General features: G+C 36.7%; 1 protein-coding gene across 1 annotated transcript; it reads left to right on the top strand.

Moving 5' to 3' along the window:
- Positions 1-504: 504 nt before the first annotated feature.
- Positions 505-19,109, top strand: LOC111574860 (splicing factor U2AF 65 kDa subunit-like). Its single transcript, XM_035952578.2, has 11 exons — positions 505-690; positions 2,691-2,865; positions 5,382-5,485; positions 6,790-6,941; positions 7,026-7,142; positions 8,560-8,698; positions 8,784-8,863; positions 12,372-12,494; positions 12,579-12,665; positions 14,525-14,767; positions 16,253-19,109. The coding sequence occupies exons 1-11, from the start codon at positions 642-644 to the stop codon at positions 16,382-16,384; spliced, it is 1,401 nt and encodes a 466-aa protein (XP_035808471.1). The 5' UTR covers positions 505-641; the 3' UTR covers positions 16,385-19,109.
- The last annotated feature ends 1,660 nt before the right edge of the window (positions 19,110-20,769 follow it).

Raw genomic sequence — 20,769 nt, 5'->3', positions numbered from 1 at the left:
CACAGTAACATGTTTATGATTTGCAGTGCGTGACTGATTGATCAAGTCTTACTTTCATTTGATAGCATCATACATTTTTCAAGCTACTTGGAAAACATTTGTTGTTTTTCTGAAATATCACAGAAAATGGAACATGTTCAGGGTGTTTATTGTTAGATAAAAGTGAAGTTATTACCGTGGCATTTTCTGCTAATTTTTTAAAACATTTCATAGACTAATTGATGAATTCATTAGGTGATTATATATGTCACATAAATTAATAACAGAAAAGATCATTGGTTGCATTTGTGTTTTCAGATTTTTATGCATGTTGTGGTGCTTTAAACTGATATTGTAATCATTTTTGTCATTATTTTGTAGAATTTATTTATCACTCCTCCCTCTATATTATGTAATATATTATGCACTAATAGTATGTATTATATTCTCCTTTATTATTATAGAAATGTTAATGTGGTATTTTTTAATTCATTTCAATTGTGTGACTGTGGTTTTATTTTGAAGGGCTGACCGGATGCACGGTGTTCGTCGACTCTGCGGACGTTTCGCAGCTTTTTGCGGCACTGACACAGCGGACAGTCTCCTCATCTTTCCACCGCAGTCAAATCCGAGCCGCTGTGTTTTCACTCAGCAGCGATATCATGTCGGATTTCGAGGAGTTTGAGAAGCAGCTGAGCGAGAATCGACAAGGTGAGTGTCGTCGGTCTGTGTCCCAGTTTGTTCCGTTAGCTAGCAGCGCCAGGACCGTTAGCTGCTTTTATGAATGAATAACGCGACCTGACAGCAACTTCAGCACTTTTCTCCGCTATGACTCAGCGTGTTTACCTTGTTTATGTTCGTATAATTAACATTTATCTTCACCTTCATCCTTTTGGCCTCCACTCAGCCGTCGCTAAATCTTACATGCAGCACTGAACTGGTACCGGTGTGAGCACACGGTGGATTCACCTGCGCGAAACGGCAAGAAGCGAAACTCCATTAGAAGATCGCGCCTTTTTATAATGTTTTTTCTCTTGCGACGATACAAACGAATTGAAATGTAATAATATGGCATTTTCTGAGTCATTAGGATCGACCTTTTAATTCGGCGCACATAATAAAGCGTTGCAGTGCAGTACTAATAAAATCAGGACAAAGTCTTACCCCTAATTGACAGATCAGCATCATCTCCGTTCATGCAATCAGTGTCCTAATCAAAACTTTGAATTATGCAGCAGGGTTTTATTTTCATAGGTATGACAAGGATAACCTATTTTACCCACCATTTTAGAATAATTCCAAAATTCTATATTTAATTACCTTTTAGTAATTTTTAAATATCCCATTTATTTCTAAGAGGGATTTATTTTTCACATTTAACTTTAATTGGCACAGTAAGAGTTGTTTTTTAAAAATATATTGTCGTGTTCTTAATCCTTTTTTATTATTCTATGTAAATATTTCATTTTTTCATTCTTATTTTTATTACTCTATTCTATATTTTTAAATTATTATTAATATTTTAAATCACGTATATATTTTTTTCAATAGATTTTTTTGTGTGTTTGTTTTTCTGATATGTAAACTCCTGCTGCAACACAACAGTTTTCCTTGGGTGATCAGTGGTCTATTCTATATCTATTTTCACATTTTCCACCAAAGGTTTTGATATAATGAATATCTTTGACTTTTACATAGGGCCAAGCTTACATAAGTAATCTATTTATGCAAAGGAATACCTGGAATAATGGAAATTAGACCTCACCAATGTGCAAAACAGTCATATTGTGATTATTTTGACAGCCGTTGCGATATGAGTCATGATTTTAGTGTGAGAGCTCATTTTTTCCTTTCTTTTCTGTTGTAAAAAATGCAGTCGGAACCAGACTAGCATGTTCCTCTATGTCTGGAGAATATGATCTGTAGGCCAGAGAATCTCTGTGGCACCACAATGCTTCAATTTTAATTTGATTTTGTGCGACATTTTACTTCTAGCAGAAAATTACATCATGTGATTTTGATTGTATTTCAAATAATGATTCAGCCCTAGTGAAAATAGATAATAATCTTCAATTTAAAGTAATATAGAGGCTTTGCAGACACAAAGAAAGAGAAAACAACAGCCCAAACACATTACATCTGAAACCTGACGTTTAATCGAAGTAGAGCTGCAGGACCAGGTGGATCAAATCTATCTTGAAATGAGGAGTACTTCTCATCAGTTTGTTAAATGTCTTAACTCATGTTCTGCCGAGAAGAAAGGCCTCATTGAACTGTCAAATTTCTCAAAGAAATATGACAGAGGAGGCTGGAGGGTATCAGAGCCTGTAATTAATCTAGAAAGGAGACATTTGTACATTTTGAGCTGTGATAATAGAAATTTTTGTCAGTGTAGGTACAGTAATTATAGCAGAGGTAATTCTAAAGGATAAGTAATTATTTACTAGCTAGTGCGCAATAACTACCTGCAATTAGTTTAATTATCAGTAAATAGCTTGTCGTTTTTGTTCCTGTGTTTTGACAATAAAAGCAATGTCTTATCTAAAAAAAAGCATTTTCTACAGATAATTTTAGCTTTGGACTGATGTGTAAACACCACGTCTCACTTTATACAATGAAAATAAGTGTTTGCTGCAGCCCTGTGTGTATGTATGAGTAGCACTCCTGGCACAGACAATATTTTCTGCTGCTGTCTTCTTTTGACTGCACAGAGCGAGAAAGAGAAAGGCACAAAAAGAGGAGTCGCAGTGGATCTCCTGGCCGAGGCGACAAGCATCGAAGCTGGAGCAAAGACCGGGGGAGTCGCAGCCGTGAGAAGCGAAGCCGGAGCCGAGATAGAAAAAGCCGAGACCGTCGGAGCTCCTCACGGGACCATAAGAAGCACAGGTCAGCCGCAGACATCATACCTGCAGGTTTTATTGTGAAAACACACCCAGCACAGCATGAGCTACACACTGGGTCTGACTCCATATGCTATGTTTATAGCGACTTCAGAAACACACGAGGATAAATGGATTAAATCGAAATTTTTTCACATTAATCTACTGTCAATGATCCATAATAGCAAAGACATTTTTGCAGTGTTTGTTATTCAGACTTTGTTGTGGCCTCCTGTTTGCTTTAACTGTCCTTGAGAGATGTCTAGAACCTGACTGGAGTCCACATGTATCAAAGTGGATGGACAGGACAGACTTTAGAAAGACAACTCCATCAATCAGGCCACCATGATAAAGCAGCTGGACAGAAGCCACTCTGAGTAAAAGCCACTGAACAGGTGTTTGTCAAACAGCATTTAGAGACTCTAAGAGGGATTCTCTGATCCGATGTGTCAAAACTTGAGCTTCAAACACTGTCAAACAGCAGGCTCCGTTTGTCACCTGATAATATCTTTGCTACAGTGAAGCATAGTGGTGGCAGCATCATGTTACAATGGGGCTCAGCAGCAGATACAGGGAAAGATGAATGCTGCAATTAGTCAACATTACTGATGACATTAATGATGAAAACATGCCAGTGTTAGTAATTTATACGGACATGTTTTTGAAAAATGTCTTCTAAAACACTTCAATTTACTATAACAAATGTTTTTCTATAGTGTCAGTATGTAATTATTGCGCTATGACTTCAGTGGTTTTTAGATCCAGTTGTTGATCAGTTGCAATCAGTGCCACAGTTTTAAGTTTAAATGTAAATGGCTTCAAAATATAGGATTATTTCAGATTATCACAGAACAAAAATATGGTTTATAGACTGTGCAGAGTTTTGGTGCAGCACAGAGCAATGCACAGTACAGAAGTTCTTGTTTTTGTGTCCGTTAGAATCTGTTAGCTTCTCTCCTTCTTTCTGTGCTCATATATACTGTCTTTTAATACAGCTATATTCCAAATAATGCTCTGCTTATTTACATTTTTTTTATGTTTCTTTTTGTCAGACAATGGAAGGAGTGTGAACTAGTTACTGAGATGTGGCTTGTTGACTCTATAAGTTAACCAGCAATCACTTCCAGGCTGCTGCTAAAATTGTGATTTTGTAAAAGCAACGTCACTTGACAAACTCACCACACACAAATAAAGACAGCAGCTGTGCTTTGATTTCAGCTGTATTTACATAGATTTTGAAGCTATTTTCAAAGGCTTGGTTTAAAGTATGCACCGTGTCCATGTTACACTTTGTTTAATATACAGCTCAAACTTTTTCACTTTGATAGAAACTCGGCTGTGTTTTGGAGTTGCAGTGCTGTCTTAAATAAGAAGTCCTCTTTTTAATGACTTTTTTTTCATGTTGGAGTTGCCAAACATGAAAAAACTAAACAGTTAACTTCAGTTTTACACTTTAATATGTATAAACGTTTGTTTGCACAAAAATAAATAGTGAAAATATCAAAATAAACTGAATTGAAACCCAATAGTTGTTTTGCTTTTTTGGAGAAATATTGATTGCTTAGATTAATCGATTAATTGGTAAAATAATCAATAGATTATTCGGTGAAAAAGTAATTGACAGTGGCAGCTCTAGTCCAGAGTGCACCGACCTGAGACTGAGATGACAGTTCACCTTTTAGCACCATAGTGGCCCGAAACACAAAGCTAAGATAACAGTGGAGTGGATTCAGGACAAGTCTCTGAAGTGGTCCAGACAAGGCCCAGACTGAAACCTTGAAAAAAGACTGTGTAGAAAATCTGAAGATAACAGCTTGCAGAGCCTCTCATCCAGTCTGACAAAACTCGAGAGGATCTGCAGGAAGAAAGAAACGAATCGTCCAAATCCAGGTGCAGAGCCTGCAGAGACTGGAACAAGAAGACTGGGAGCTGTAACTGCTCTCAAGACTGACCGCTGCAAAGTCCTGAGTTATAAGCCTGAATGCTTTTATAAATGAGTAATTTCAGTTTTAGATTTTTCATAAATTTGCAAAAAAAAATATGAAAAATTAAAATCTTTTTTCACCTTCCCATTATGAATTTTTGAGTGTAGTTTGATGGAAAAAGTGTCATCAATCAGGAATAATTGATTATCTTTAATACTGATTAACCGTCCGATTCAGAAAATAGTGAATAGTGTCCCGAGGTGACGTCCTCAAATATGTTGTTTAGTCTAAACACAAAGAAATTCAGATTGTAGTCACATGAGACAGACAAAAGCTGCAAATCTTGACATCTGAGAAACTGCAACCAGCAAGTGTTTTCTCATAAAAATTGCAAACTTTTGTAAATTGCAGCTTTTCATTACATATTTAACTCCCAGAAAGCAGTGAACACAAAGGACTTCTTTGGTACTGAAGTCTCAGCAGAAAACTATATAAAAAAAATAAATGTTTTATGTGGTGATGCAGTCAGAACAGCATCAAAATCAGCACTTACAGTATGTTTCCCCAAGCTTTTATTTTGTATTTTTCTTACTTTTAGCCACTCTCCGAGGCGGACAAGAAAGAAAAGGACCTGCAAGTACTGGGATGTGCCTCCTCCTGGCTTTGAACACATCACACCAATGCAATATAAAGCTATGCAAGGTACCTGCCTACTTACCTGTTCTTGTTGCCTGATTAACACCTGAATCAGAACTACTCTGATCTGTTCTTCTCTCAGTAGTGTTTTTTGTTTGAGCTTATATCCAGACTTAAATGAAAGCCCGGTTCTGGTCTCTCAGGAGTAGTTCATAACCTAAATGTGTTCATAGTCGCTCTGACAGGACAATGCTTGGCTCCACTTTCACTTCTGCACAGATGGTCAATGATGGCGTGAAGTAGGTGTGAATGTTGGCCGATACAGACGCTGCTATCTGGTGTTGTAAAGGTGTCAGGGGGGGTGACGGAGGAGGTTTCTGACGCTAGGCGACCATCAGACATGCAGTTCACACAGACCATAAATGGTGCTTCTTCAGTTAAATACTAAGAAAACTATGAAAATGATCTTTAATGTCAGAGCAAGTGGGAAACACATCAACTCATAGCTATCAATGGTGAAAGCACTGAAGTGGCAGCTGAATATAAATGTTCAGGGACAGTAACTGAAGATGAACTGTAAAGGGATTTAAACACAGGTGTCATTTACAGCTGAGGATTACGAAGATCATAGACTCTTAATAAAATAAAACACGTGTAAAAACATTGTGAAAAAGTGTGCCAGAAAAAAACAAGTTGAACAATGGTGGAATGCTGTTGATTAATCTGTAAAATAATCTTGTTTTCAGCTAATTTAAACCCAGTGCAACTGCCTTATTTTATGGTCATACAATGTTAGCTTTTGAGAACATATAGATTTTTGATGTGGATATTATTTAAACTTTAGGCCATTTTTTTTCAGAAAACAGGGAAAATCTGTAAAATACACTTATTTACTGTCTTTAATATGCATCAGCTTTCTTTCAAATCACAGACAGCAAATATTACACAAAATAACTATTTTCTGCTTATGTAAATACAGTAAAAACTGTGTTTATTTGCGATCAAATGTTGTAAAAGAATTATTATTTGTAAAAATACAGATTTTTGATTTGAAATTTTGACCTGTTTTTTTGCTGTTAGCATCTAAATCAGTATTTTTTCTTGTGTGTGTGCTTTTACTAGGTAATATCTGTATTTTAATAATAACAGGAAATTATCAAAATAGTTGGCGAGCAATAAAGTAGTTGCTGATAATCAATTGACAAGTTTATAGTTGCAGCTTTAGCAATTATTTTACTCTGAAAAAAATGTACCTTTTCAACTTCCTGCAGTCTGGATGTATATTAGTTTTCCTCGAAATACAGTAGTTGTTATATAGTCATTCAGTTTACAGCACCTTTCAACACTGTCCTTCCTTCATGTTCCCTCAGCGGCTGGTCAGATACCAACAATAGCTCTGCTGGCGACGTCCACAACCACCGGAGTGGCTGCAGCACCGACACAAGTGCCCATCGTCGGCAGTCAGATGACCAGACAAGCAAGACGCCTCTACGTTGGAAACATCCCCTTCGGAGTAACTGAGGTAAAGTCTTACATGTAACCCCAGACAGTTATCTGTTGGTGCTGCAGTGTTTCCAGTCACGCTGTTTGATTTGTTTCCTCTCAGGAGTCCATGGCGGAGTTCTTTAACGCTCAGATGCGTCTTGCGGGCCTCTCACAAGCCCCGAGCAACCCCGTCCTGGCCGTGCAGATTAATCAGGATAAGAACTTTGCTTTCCTAGAGGTTAGTGTGCATGGAATCACATTTGTGTCAATATAATCAAACAAAACGTCACAAATAGCAAACAAAAGTCACAATTTAAGAGTGGGAATATAGCAAAATGTTTAACTTGCAAACTAATTATTTGTGTAACTAGATAAACTGCTTTTTTGATGATATAACAAACTAAACAAAAAGACATTTAAAAAGACCAATAGTCAATAAAATTACACAAACAATTTGTTTGCAAGTTTTACTATTGAGGTCACATTTTAATTTCCTCACTAAGTTTTATTGTCTCTCAAATTATTATTTTTGCTTAACATTTAAGAAATGGTTTAATGGTTTAAGTATGGTTCCATACTTGTGGTCAGGCCATTGACAGGTTGTAAGAATTAAAGCGTGTACTGTGAGTAAACATACGATTTCAAAGTGTCTGCAGCTTTAAAGACTAACCCTGCTAGCATGCTTTAGCTGTTAGACAACAGCTGGTGCACTGTCAAAATGTTCCAGGTGGAACTTGCGCCCTAAAATTTGTGTTCCTGGATTGAGTGTAGACATAAATAGACGTCTGACGTAGTTTTGATCACAATGTGTCCCGGACCAAAGGGCTCTGACGAGTTAAGGACAAATACAGGACCAGTACACCTTAGTTGCTAATTTATTTTATTATTTTCTTTTTAAATGCTGGCATCACGCAGCAATTGGCTAAATTTTTAGGGCTGAGATTTCTTCAGCAGCTGTTGCCTTGAAACAAACATTGAGTGTTTGGAGATGATACTACTGGTTCTGACATCTTCTGACTTCTCCTCCAGCACCACCATGTGGTTCACATTTGTGGCTTTGAGTTGGGTTAGCTCCATACATCCATGTTTCCCTCAGGATGACTCAGAATTGCTTTGGTGCCTCCACTTTGTCCACTTGTCCAATACTTCAGTTAATGCAGCCTCAGCTGGTGTTAGTGGTAATTATCAAATGTTAGCGTGCTAAATATTGTATCAGGATGCTAATATTTAGCGCAAAGCACTGCTGTGAGCCTTACAGAGCTGCCAGGATGGCTGCAGGCTCTTAGTGCTGCTGCATAAATTACAGCTGAGTGCAGAAAATTGTCACAGTCCATTTCTCTCTGCTGCCCAGACCGAGTTTTGGCCTCTGCAGTGATTTGTCTAAATAACAAACATGATAGATGAGCCAGAGAAAACAGCTAAAGGCAAATAGGACCATTTTCTATGATCTATACAGGCTGAAGAACATCCGTAGGGTTAGCTTTGTGGTTAGCTTGATGATTGATCTTCAATGTGTAGGTGTGACCATTTATTTCCATTAGTAACAGCTCACTGTAGGATTTATCAGAGACGTGTTGAAGCTGCACTGTCAGTGTCCTTCTTATTGCTCACTCACGTGTTGTTCTTATTGTATATTAGCATTGTGTCTTCTCTAGTTTCGATCTGTAGATGAGACGACACAGGCCATGGCCTTCGATGGAATCATTTTCCAGGGTCAGTCGCTGAAGATCAGACGACCTCACGACTACCGCCCTTTACCTGGCATCTCAGAGCAGCCTGCTTTCCATGTCCCAGGTTTGTTTGAGATGCTTGTTTATCCCTAGAAGTAACCTGTTCTGTTATTTGATGTGATAGTTTGACAGCTCTGTTCTTTGCGTAGGTGTCGTCTCCACCGTCGTTCCCGATTCCCCCCATAAACTGTTTATAGGAGGCCTGCCCAACTACCTTAATGACGATCAGGTATTTAACTGAACACAGGCTGAACAGCTGCACTCATGTTTCCTCACTTTTCTCTCACATGCTGAGGTTTTTTGTTTGTCACACGGAAACATGCACAAAATATGTTTTACATTTCTTTATGATATAAAGAATCAGGAATTGTGAGTAACTGCCGTAGGGAGAAACAGGACACAGCCCCATGGTGTAAATGCACAAAAGACCAAAAATAACACAGGAAAAAACTAAACACAGCTACTGCTTAATGTCTTATATTTGTGCAAATGTATCTGATATTTTTAAATATTTTAAAAGAGCTGCACAGGTTTCATTTTGATAAATCTCTGACATTAAACAACAGTATGTCATTATTATGAGTAAACTGCTCATACCTTTGTCATGCTAAGCATACTGAATTAAGAGAGGTAAGCAAAGTCCAGTGTATTTACAGAAAAGGCAGATGAAGTGACATGTGGTTATTTCTGTGGGGTTTATTCATTTGAGTCTATATCGTCAAAGAAAAAGTCCACCTTACGACACTGAAAAGTACTTTGCCTTTCTGGATTTTTCACGTTGTTTGGTGGTTACTTGGTTTTGTTTCAACAATTTGCTGTCATTTCTTTATGTTTACTGTAAAAACATCAAGTTTCTATGTGACAAAATATAAAACTAATAATTGTGCCAAATGTAGCCAGCTGCCTCTTCTGAAGTATCTGTAGTATTAGTTGATTTAATGAGGCACGGACCTAAAAGAAAATGAATTGTTATTGAAATGTCAAATATTCTCTCACTATGTATTTTTTTGGCAGGAAAAATCCCCAGATGGCCCTTTATCAAAACATATTCTGAAGGTATTTGCAGAATCCTCTAACCATCTGTTGATAATTAAAAAAATAAAAGCAAAACAAAGAAAGGAAGTTGGGTGCTCGAAATAATGCTTTTCACAGTTTTTCTAGCACAAACTAAAATTTCAAAAGCTTTATTTGTAGAGTGAAATGTGCATATTTTGTTTGTGTTTTTACTAAACGCTGTCACTTCCAATTGCCTGTTTTAGGTCATAAACTGGCAGAATATTTTCAAATATTTAATTTATTGTGCAACTTATGGAAAATCTTGACATTGTTCTCAATGTCGCTCTGATACATGAGTGGCGAAGACGTCTTTTTAGAGGCATATTTCATAATCAGAGTCAGTTTCATTGGCCAAATATGTTTGCACATACTTAGACGAATAACAGGGTCAGTGTTTAGGGACATACTGCAAAAAGTAGCACAACAAAGATCCTCAAAAAATAAAACATTTACTGACAGTTTTTTTATAAGAAAGTAGATGGAGAAATAAATGTTTACATACAGCAACAACATGCACAATTAATATTAAATAGGCAACATTATAAGTTTCTTTGTATATACAGGTATTGAGATATGTTCTGTATCTTTTATGTATCTTCTTATGTATCTGCTTTAATGTATAGTGATGACTATCCTATACAGTACATGTTTATATCTGTGTGACAGTCAAATCATAAATATGGATGAAGTAGTAGTGATAGTCATTAGGTTCCCACCAATCTGACTTAATTAGAAGCTTCTTCATAAACAAATTCCTCCATTAAAAACCTCCTCATCTCTCTGTTGTTGGTGCATGTTTACTTTCTAACTGAATGACGACAGCAGACATAAGACATGAAAAAACATATGATCTGACAGCAGCCACAGAGCCAGATATAAGATAGGAAGCAGATGTATAACCACATATGCAATAGATCTGGGTCACATTAAGGAAAAAAAGTTGGATTTTGTCCACTTCAGCCTGTCATGTGAACCTAAAGGGTTGACAGAGGTTCAGGTCATGTAGCGCTAGTGATTGAGAGGCATCATTTGCAGGTTTGAGGGAATCAAAAATTCACGAAACAACTCCAGAAATGCTTCAGCAGTGTAAATGAAGGGTGGACTTTTCCTTTGACACAGTAAATATTTGCTGATATGTTGCAGTTTGCTCTCAGGTGGGCAGGTGGTGTAATATTTCGCACTGTTACGCAGTGAATTTAATTCTAACTGTCCATTCTGTCTCATTAACTCTTACTTAGTTTGCAGAGCACATTCAGCCTGATGTCTATTATTCACTGATTTCTTTATTTTTTTTTTTAATACTTGCAGTCGCTGCCACTGCGTTGATACTCACAGCTCTTTCATTTTTGTTCCCCCACTTTGTCCCCAGCTAGGGGCCTGTAAGATCGTTAAGTCTGCGCTCATAATTTGTTCAGTAGTACTCATCTACTGCTGCCATGCCAACATGTAACACAAGGCAAGTAAGACATTCTGGTCCTCACACGGATACACTGCGAGCCAGCAGGCTCCCTTACTGGCTACTTTCTTTCTCCCATCATGCTTCTGGAGCGCGTTAAGAACCCAGGCATTTGGGGTGAAGGACTGATCATTCAGATTTGGGGATGGTTTTGGAGCAGGTGGTGGTTTTTTGGGGGTTTTATTCAGTTTTTATTATAAAGGTAAGAACATAGTGTCTGACTGTTGTGGTGCCTGTAGATGGCAAGTCAGTTTTTAACCACTTTAATCAGATCAGTTCTTTTTACAACTCCATTCACTGCTCAGCTTGTCTTTAAAATGAATGAGATTAATATTATTATGCATGTATATACAATGTACAATTGTGAACAAAAGTTTACATACACTTGTTCAGTTTATAGATATCGTGACAGTCTTGGGTTTCCAATGACTCTTACAACTCCTACTATTTTATGATAGAATCATTGAAACACATGCATCTTTGTTGAAAAAAAAAAACAAACAACAAAAAAACCAATCATGGATTTTCATTCTTTCATAGATTTATTTTTTATGACAAAGATGAATATGTTTCACTGATTCCATAATAGAGGATTCAGAAATACAGGAGTCATTGGAAACTCAAGACTGTCATGATATACATGGACTTAACAAGTGTATGTGAACTTTTGTTCATAATTGTATAATTAACTATGTCTTGATAACAAAACTGATTAGAGGTGAAGCAGTTGATTAATTATTAATTAATTGTTAGTCATTTTTTTAAAGCAAAAATAGCCCCTGTTGTCTTCCTCTCAGTAGTAGTACCTCAGTATTTTAGCATAACAACAGCTTGAAGTTTAGTAATTGTAACGTTAGTTTTCTCACATTTTATGGACTCCAATGTTAATCGATTTATCAAGAAAACAAGATAATCTGCACTGTAATGATCATGAACGTAATCATTCCAGTGAGACAATTATTTAATACCTCAAAAGACAATTTTTGCACTGCTGTCAACTCCTTTCTTTTCAGAAACCACCATAACAATACAAAATCTACAGACTGCAGTATGTACAAATGAGCCTTTTGACTTTGTGTTCAATCACATACACTCTGTTTTAATTAATCCTGGTGTTAAACTGATTGTGAGTATCAAATGGACACTTAGAATTCAGTCAGTAGAGAAACATTCTGTTTCTGTGAATTCTCAGTCTCAGACGTCGCTGTGTGGCTCTTGTTTGCAGGTTAAGGAGCTCCTGACGTCGTTCGGGCCGCTCAAAGCGTTCAATCTAGTGAAGGACAGTGCCACGTCACTGTCGAAAGGTTACGCCTTTTGTGAATATGTGGACATCAGCGCCACTGATCAGGTAACAGTGACGAGCTGCTGCATTAGGATCATCAGCTGTGTTGCTTGGTCTGTTGTGTAGAGGTCTGTGTTTGTTCTCCATCAGGCAGTAGCCGGGCTCAATGGGATGCAACTAGGTGACAAAAAGCTGATCGTCCAGAGGGCGAGCGTGGGAGCCAAAAACGCCAATCCTGTGAGTACGAGTCTAATCTCTTGGTATTTGCCACAGATAGAAAACAGAATTGTCAGATGTTCAACTTTCTGATGGTGCTTGAACTAACCATGTGTGACTCCCAGTTTTATCAGGAAAATTTACCAAATCTAAGCCTAAAGAAGTCGTGATATTTCATTCAAATCACTTTATTCTACGTGTTAAATTTCCAAAAATTGAAGCATTTGCATCAGATCCGAAACAAAACCAAAAATTCTGTGCTACTCAGCGCAGCCAAGGTGCAATAAGTGACTCAGCTGCAGCCAGCAGTCTCGTGGCAAAAAATCTGAAACACAGCAGATAGAAGAAAAGTGTGGTATTAAAAAGATAAATTGTAAAATATCTATATTATGTCGAGCCACAACTTGTGAGCACTTGGAAAAGTGTTGTGCATGCTTTATGTTGCAGTAACAAATGAGCCCACAGTTTAAAGAGTTAATGTAAATTCGTGTGTGGGTACATAAATATATCTATTCAAATGGGTTTTAGAGTGACTACAACCCTGTGCATCACGTAAAAGCATAGGAGCGGGAGTCAGAGGTGTGTGTTTTGATTTTCATCTGTAAACACTTCCAGATAATGTGGTTGAGGTCTAATTTTTTATGTCACCCTCCTAATCCTGATCTCCTGATCTAACGGTATTGTTCCAGTTCACTTCAGCTTGCTGTATTTCCAATTAATCTGTCTGATTTGTCTGTACGGATTCATGGGAAATTGTGTTGCACAGAACAACATGTATTAAGGTTATTTGCTGTTTTCATCCTCGGGCTAATATCCCCAGATGGAGATCCCTATAATGCAGTTTGCCAAATGTCTGTTCCAGGTGGCTAATTTCTGTTTTCCTTCCAGCCAGACTGAAAAGAAATGTTTAAAATCATTCATGTAAAAATCTTTTTTTTTTTGGAAAGCTGTAGAGAGTTTTTGCTTTTTGACCTAAAATATGCATTATTGTACTACTTTTTGTTCCAGACAGAGATGGAGAATCAGAGACACAATAGATGCATTAATAGGAAATCCACCAAACTGTTTCATCCTTAATTCTTTTTCACTTAAAAGTTTATCACATTACCTGTGATGAAGACATTATGTATTTTTATTCAAATCATTAGAATTTTCATTTTAAGGCATCGGCATGTAGATTTCTAAATTGGGATCCATTTTTCCCATAGTTAGAGCTCTTCTGTGGCATGAAGCAACATGAGATTCTCCATAATTAGGTGCTGTGCCACAAAATATCTGGTTCTTGACTTAAAATAAAAGCTTATGCGTGTGACAATGTCCAGAAACAAAAACTTCCAAGGTATATTTTAGCAAGAATTATCCAGTCACCAAGCTGCTAACTGTGGGCAGCAGCTAAGACTAAGCTGTTTAGAAAATAAAATTTCTAAATCTGTGTCACTTTTTACAACAGCACCTGAGACTCGTGGGTATTGTGGATTTTAGACACGTCTACCATGATTTTAAAAAAAAAATGTTTTCCAGAAACACATGTGAAATAATTTCCTGTATTTCCTGTGTTTGGTAACATTAAAAACTTTGTAAACAACTGTAAACAAACAAGAGCCTCCCTGTTTCAGTGCGTTCAACAAGACAGTGTTCTTCTGTCACAAAACAGCTCCATTTTGTCACAGTGGCAGATGGTGGGAGTTAAAGGTCAACGGAAGAATTACTTCCAACATGTTAATTCACTCCAGTGATGCAGGAGATTCAGAAGCAGCAGGGAGGCAGGAAACAGTAGGGCTTATGGGTAAATTAATGTGATGAACCTGTATTGAACTGAGGAATTACATGTACTTAGACACTGACATATGAAATGATGTTTTTTGTTCCTCCACCTGCAGACCTCCATCATAGAGACCCCGGTGACGCTACAGGTGCCTGGGCTGCAGAGACTGCAGAACTCTGGCATGCCCACGGAGGTGCTGTGCCTTCTCAACATGGTGATGCCAGAGGAGCTGGTGGACGACGAGGACTACGAGGAGATCCTGGAGGACATCCGCGAAGAGTGCTGCAAGTATGGCAGCGTCCGCTCCATCGAGATCCCCCGGCCCGTCGACGGCGTGGAAGTCCCCGGCTGTGGAAAGGTGCGTCAGTGAAGTAGCTTTGCGGATGGGCTCAGTTTGTGTATGACTGGAAGAGACAAGGTTTTGAGAGGCCTGACAGATCTCTGCTTTATTGAGACATCCACATGAACCTTTTTACAAGAACCACTGCACATTTGACTAAAATTCTCTCGAAAAGTGCAACCAGAGGAGCCATTCTCAGAAACTTAAGTGGGAACTAGCAATTCTGTTTGTGTTCCCACCACACTTGAAAAAATGTCAAGATGATGCAAATTCCACTCTTGGCAGAGTAAAAAATGCCATCCGAAACACAGTTTTCACACATGAGAAAACAACAACTCAGATTCATATCTGTGTATTTAGTGTTGCCAGAGTTTGCATGAAATTAGGAGCTGAGAATGAAACTCTAGAGGTCCCGTCTCCACAGTGACAAGTGCTTTTTCCTACTTACGCCTTCAGAGCAGACACAGTTAGGAGGTATGTGAGAATAGGCAGATATGAGGGGCAACAAAGCTCCAGCCACCCAGGGATTTAATTGTGTGCTTATATGGTGTGTGTCCTAAACATTAAGCCACTGATCACCCTCACTGTTGACTGAGTTTTAGAACATGACCAGATTGAAACATTGAAAAATCAATGCCTTGTTGTTGTTCCCTGTCTGTCAGACAGTTTAAGTAGAGCTGGGAAAACAACGGTTAGACAAACAAGAAAAAATTTCAAATTACTACTTATGGTTTTGTGATTGAAATAGTACACAAGTTTATATGTCAGCCCTACAAACTACAAACTGGGAAGTGCTAGCCCACCCCTCTGCAGTCGGGGCTCTTTTTGTCCTGCAGGAACTGGTTTTAGTTCCTGGTTCCTTTGGTCGAGATGCAGTTGAATTTCTGCAGGGAAATTATATGAAATGTTTACTAATTATACATAGTTTCTCAATTAAGTTAGATAAAGACACATACAGAAAATCATACAGAAATAAATAGTACCCCTCAATTAACATATGTGTGGTAAAAGGTCAAGTGGTTGCTACAGACACCAGCCTATTATGCTATTGTAGGAAACACAGTGTAGAATTATACTTTAAAAAGTTAAAAAGAGTATCACTGCTACATCATGTCATTGCACTGGAGTAGCAGTGTTATCTTATAGTCATGTTTAAAAGTCTTATGCTTAAATCGAAGTGTTTTCCGACACTGCGTTTTGATTTTACAAGAGAAAAATTCCACAAGTATGAAGGCTCAGTCGCTGGTCTATCAAACAAGTGTGGTTAACTTCCCATGTATGTGATAAAGAGCAGCTCATAGACACTTCCTGATATTCCATACAGTGGAGCAGACTTTCCAGAATGAGGCTATTGAAGCTGCACTTGATATAAAATAACTCTTCCAGGCTTATTATGTCTTTGTGCACAGCTCTGAATATCTAATGATTTCTCTTTTTATAGATCTGCGGTCCCTCTCTGATCTTCATACTACTCAGGACCTGACTGACTGTGTTTCTTTCCAGATCTTTGTGGAGTACGTTTCTGCCGCAGACTGTCAGAAAGCCATGCAAGCCCTCACCGGCCGCAAGTTTGCCAACAGAGTGGTGGTCACCAAATACTATGATCCAGACATGTATCACAGACACGAGTTTTGAAAGCACAGACGACTCCCTCCTCCTCCTTCTTTCTGTTTGTCCGCTGGGGTTCACTCAGTTTCTTTCCTCCTCTGAATGTTGTGAACGTGTCCTTTAGAGACTAGACCTGGAAAAAGTTTTATTCCATCGTCTTCTTAACAAACTGGATTGCAGTGTGTGTCTCTGAATAACTCCCAGCTTTCGCCTAATATCCAAACAGTGAACTGAACTTAAAAAAAATAATAAAAATACTGTAGTATACATTACATTTGCAATAGAATGAATGTGACATGTATCTTACCTAAACTAATACTGCCTGACAATGCCAGAGTAGCTGTCTATCGAGAATGCACTATATGAGAAAAAACTACAGTCAAATGTTTAGATTTTCTTCCTGAGCACAAACATTTATTTCTGTTTTAGATCTAGATTTTAAAAAAGCCATCGATATGTTTATTGTGTGGCTATGAGAGGGGAAAAAAGGTTTTATTTATTTATTTATTTATTTATTTATTTATTTATTTATTTATTTATTTATTTATTTATTTTTCCAAAATAATATTTCTTGCTATATGCATCATATATTAATGTTCTGTAAACATATACAATGCTATTTACCGGTACTGCTTACACAGACCAAATGTTGACTTGTTTTGTGAAAAATGAGAGGACACATTTGTCAGTAGAGCCTCAAAGGTGATTTTGTAAATATAAAATATCAGTGTCTAAAGAAAAGAGATCTGTGTGATTGGAAAAATGCGCTAGAAGATGTATGAATTAAAAAGAGGATAATAATAATAAATACTGAAATGGCTTGGTTGAAAAAAATTCAACCAAATAACGGTACCTTCGACCGTTTGTTAAGCCCCTCCCCCTAAGCAGCGTTTGGCCAATCATTGCTTAGCAATTTCTTCCGTGAGCAACTTTTAGCCAATCACAGCAAACGTAACTCCAGGGGGATTAACCAATCGTAGCTTTGCAGACGTTACAAGGCGCGAGTAGAAAGTAGAACTTTTGTATGTTGATGATGTTAGCATTTTTAGCTAGTGTAGTATCTACAGTAGTATCCAAGTGCTATTTCCAAGGCTAAGAAATGCTTCATTCATGCTAACTGCATTATCTTTCGAGGTTAAAGGTAGGAAAAAGTCCTTAATCACTCCTGACTAAGGAGTGAGGACTTCTGAATGGTTATTACTTTACCATACAGAAGCTGACTGTGGATGCTAACGAAGTTTAAGCTAATGTTAGCCACGCTGCTATTATGTTTGCGCTTCCTCACAAAGTTATTATTACTTCCGTCATTTTTTCAGCCCTTCCCAGTTAGATATAAACTAAAATCCTAGAAATATCATTAATTAATCATTGCTAATACCCTGGACCTGGGTACGTTGCAGATAATAAATGATAAATTAATTGAAACTATGACTTTGGGACTTTCCATGTAGACAGAGGTCTGGAGCAGTAGAGATTTTACAGCTCGGTTTATCCTGAAATCAGATATAAAAGCATTTTTTCACAACACTACTGCTTACAGAGGATATGAAAGGTTATTTTCAAATGAATGCTTTTTATCTTATGTTTTCTATGAGTCATGAAGGATGAGATGACACTAATTGAAATGTCTGGCAGCTGTAGCCTTAATCTTTCAGCACAATATGTGCATATTCAAGACCTCCTTTTAAAATTGTCCTTTCAAAACAAGTCAGCTGGAAACACTCTAAAAATGGGGGTGACCAATTAATGAAATAGCACTTTGACACAATGCAGTTAGCAAATTGCAAAGGCTGCAAGTTAAGATATGTGTTAGTCAATACTCCAGACCAAAGGTTTAAATTGTCTTCCTTGTGTGGTGGTCACGTTTCTGATGGTTTATCATGTGGTAATGCTCCATCACATTATCTGTCTATTATAGACAATTATTGAACTGAAGCTTGACTTTTAAAACGGTATTGTAAATCCTATTGCATATTTCTCTGAAATATTACAATTAGATTTTGTATTTAAATTGTCATCCTTATGCTGCTTTTAAACAAACACATGTAATATTAAATGACAAATCTGACAGAAGAGTTGTTATTTCAACTGGCAAAATCACCAACCAGAAATCAGAGGGTACTTTTGTCGCTCCCTGCCATTCAATAACTTAATTTCACAAATTACTTTGAATGTTGATGGTAAATTTGCAGCCATTACAGCAAAACTAACTCAGGATGGGGGCTTAATAAATGGTCAGTTGTGTCTGTCTCACTAGCAGTACTCTATAATTTGTGATCAAAGCCTGAATAACTAAACCAAACCTGTCTTCATGGTCTCACTTATACAATAAAGCGGGTATGCACATGTTGAGAGAAGCACCTTTAAGTTTTGTAGATAGCATATGGATGAATTCATTTTTAAAAGTTTCATTCTTTGTCTGCCGTTTTGCATTTGTTGAAGAAAATGTCTGAAATTAAAGCATTAATTTATTCTGAAATATCTTAAATCTGCTTACAAAATGCAGGCACAAATATGGTATTTGAACAAATATATCAGAAATTGGAATGAAAGCCGAGTTTGCACACACAGTGAACTATCTGTTCTGTTTCAAAGGAAACAAATTGTATTTTGGTGTAGTAAGCAGAACATACCGTCCTGTGATAAACAGCTACTGTATTTTATACATTTTTGGATGGCCAAAAATTTCAAAACATTTTTAGTTTGTTTAATCCCTGCCACTGCCATTGCCTTGAATAAATGCTTGCATCACTGTTTGGCTGCTTTTGTGAGATTTGTTTAGTTTGTGTTTCCTGTTTAAAAAAAAAAAAGATTTTAAGGCAGTTGTAGCTGAAGGTGCAGATATTTAATACATGTGGGAAATAGTATTGTTTTAGGTTTGTATTTTTTTAACAGATGCTAATAATTCTATCCACAGTTATGAAATCTGATGTATCTGTGTTAACATAATTAAAATGTTTGTGAAGTTGGAATTTTAGAAATTGCTACTTTGATAGTTTGTATCCGGAGTGATGCTGTTTCTTGACGCTAGGATGAGTGTAATGCACAATAATGATAGCCATTGCTTTTATTACTAGTAGAACAAGCTTGAAATAACAGTTTCTCTTGGTTAGATCAACATCCATCAACACAGATGTCAAAGCAGACATGATGGTGTGCTTTCACTTACAGTTTTTCAAAAATGAACAATATAGATGCTCTTCATTACTGAGGTGTATCGTGATGGAGGTGAATGTTTTCTGCAGCACAATAGCTGCCGTTGAATGGCACCATATTAAGAAAAATTTGTCTCTTTCTTCAGTGAATTGCCTTAAAATAGAAAACCCTGTTTCTATATCAGAACATCATTTCTCATATAATCCACTCTAAAATACTCTGAAAGATGTTGATTTTGTCTTTAAGATACTTGATACAAATATTTTTTGTGTGTTTAAAACTTCTCCCTTTTTTGCTGCTGTATTTCTCATTAGAGTATACATTTCATTAGTGTTTCAGGACTTCATATGTAAAGAATTTCTTATTCTTTTTAGTTTTTAAAAAAATTCTTTATTTTGTCATCGTTTTTGCATGTTGTTTTATATCCATTGTATTAATTGTTTTTTAAAGTAAAACTGCCAGCACTGCTTTTATTTTGTCAGTTCTGACCAGATATGGTATTTTGGTAAGTAGTCAAGACAATAGTCCTTTACATGTTTCTATTTGGGTCATTTTATTTTAGCTTATATTTATTTTCTGTATCTGCTTAATTCAAAATATTTTAATAATAAATTGAAGCTGTTAATACTGCTTTTATTTTGTACTGGATGTTGTGTTATTGTAAGACGTCTTGACAATGACACTTAACGTCTTTTTGCTTCTGGACATCAGGAGGCAAACAAGATGCTGCATTGAAAAAAAAAAGTGAGATTTGTGCTTCCCTAAAGGGGTTTTCTAACCGTATGCTTTGGTATTACAAGAGAAAAAACCCCACAAAGATGTAGATTTAATACAAATTACAAAAACATTGCATTTTTTATGTCTTTGTAGATACATGAAAGAGTTTATAATATGTATTAATTTTTCTTTCTAATGTTGTTAGTTACCTGCACTGTACTTTTTCTAGCTGTGTGATTTAATATTCATTTTTTAAAAAAGAAACAAAAATAGAGATACATCTCTTAGTCGTATTATTTTATATTAGTATGATTAATTTTGTATTTAAGATTTTTTTAAGGAAAGAAAAACTGCCTGATTTTTTTTGTTGATTGTCTCCAGATTATGTATTAGGGTATATTGACAATAGAAGTTTATAGATTTTTAAAGATTAAATATATTTTGTTTTGTTTTTTGCTTTCGTCGTCTCTAATTCAACGTTATTTAGGGTATAGATTAAAGAAAGTTGTCAATGCTTTCAGTATTTGTATTCGTTTCAG

This window comes from Amphiprion ocellaris, chromosome 19 (assembly GCF_022539595.1).
Source record: "Amphiprion ocellaris isolate individual 3 ecotype Okinawa chromosome 19, ASM2253959v1, whole genome shotgun sequence".
Taxonomy (NCBI): Eukaryota; Metazoa; Chordata; class Actinopteri; family Pomacentridae; genus Amphiprion; species Amphiprion ocellaris.
Note: the sequence above shows the minus strand (reverse complement) of the source record. Positions and strands in the feature narration are given on the sequence as shown.

Excerpts from the sequence above, each read along its gene's own strand:
- LOC111574860 (XM_035952578.2), top strand. The coding sequence starts at position 642 with ATGTCGGATTTCGAGGAGTTTGAGAAGCAGCTGAGCGAGAATCGACAA. Across the intron at positions 5,486-6,789 it reads GCAATATAAAGCTATGCAAG|CGGCTGGTCAGATACCAACA; the intron begins GTACCTGCCTAC and ends ATGTTCCCTCAG. Across the intron at positions 12,495-12,578 it reads ACATCAGCGCCACTGATCAG|GCAGTAGCCGGGCTCAATGG; the intron begins GTAACAGTGACG and ends GTTCTCCATCAG.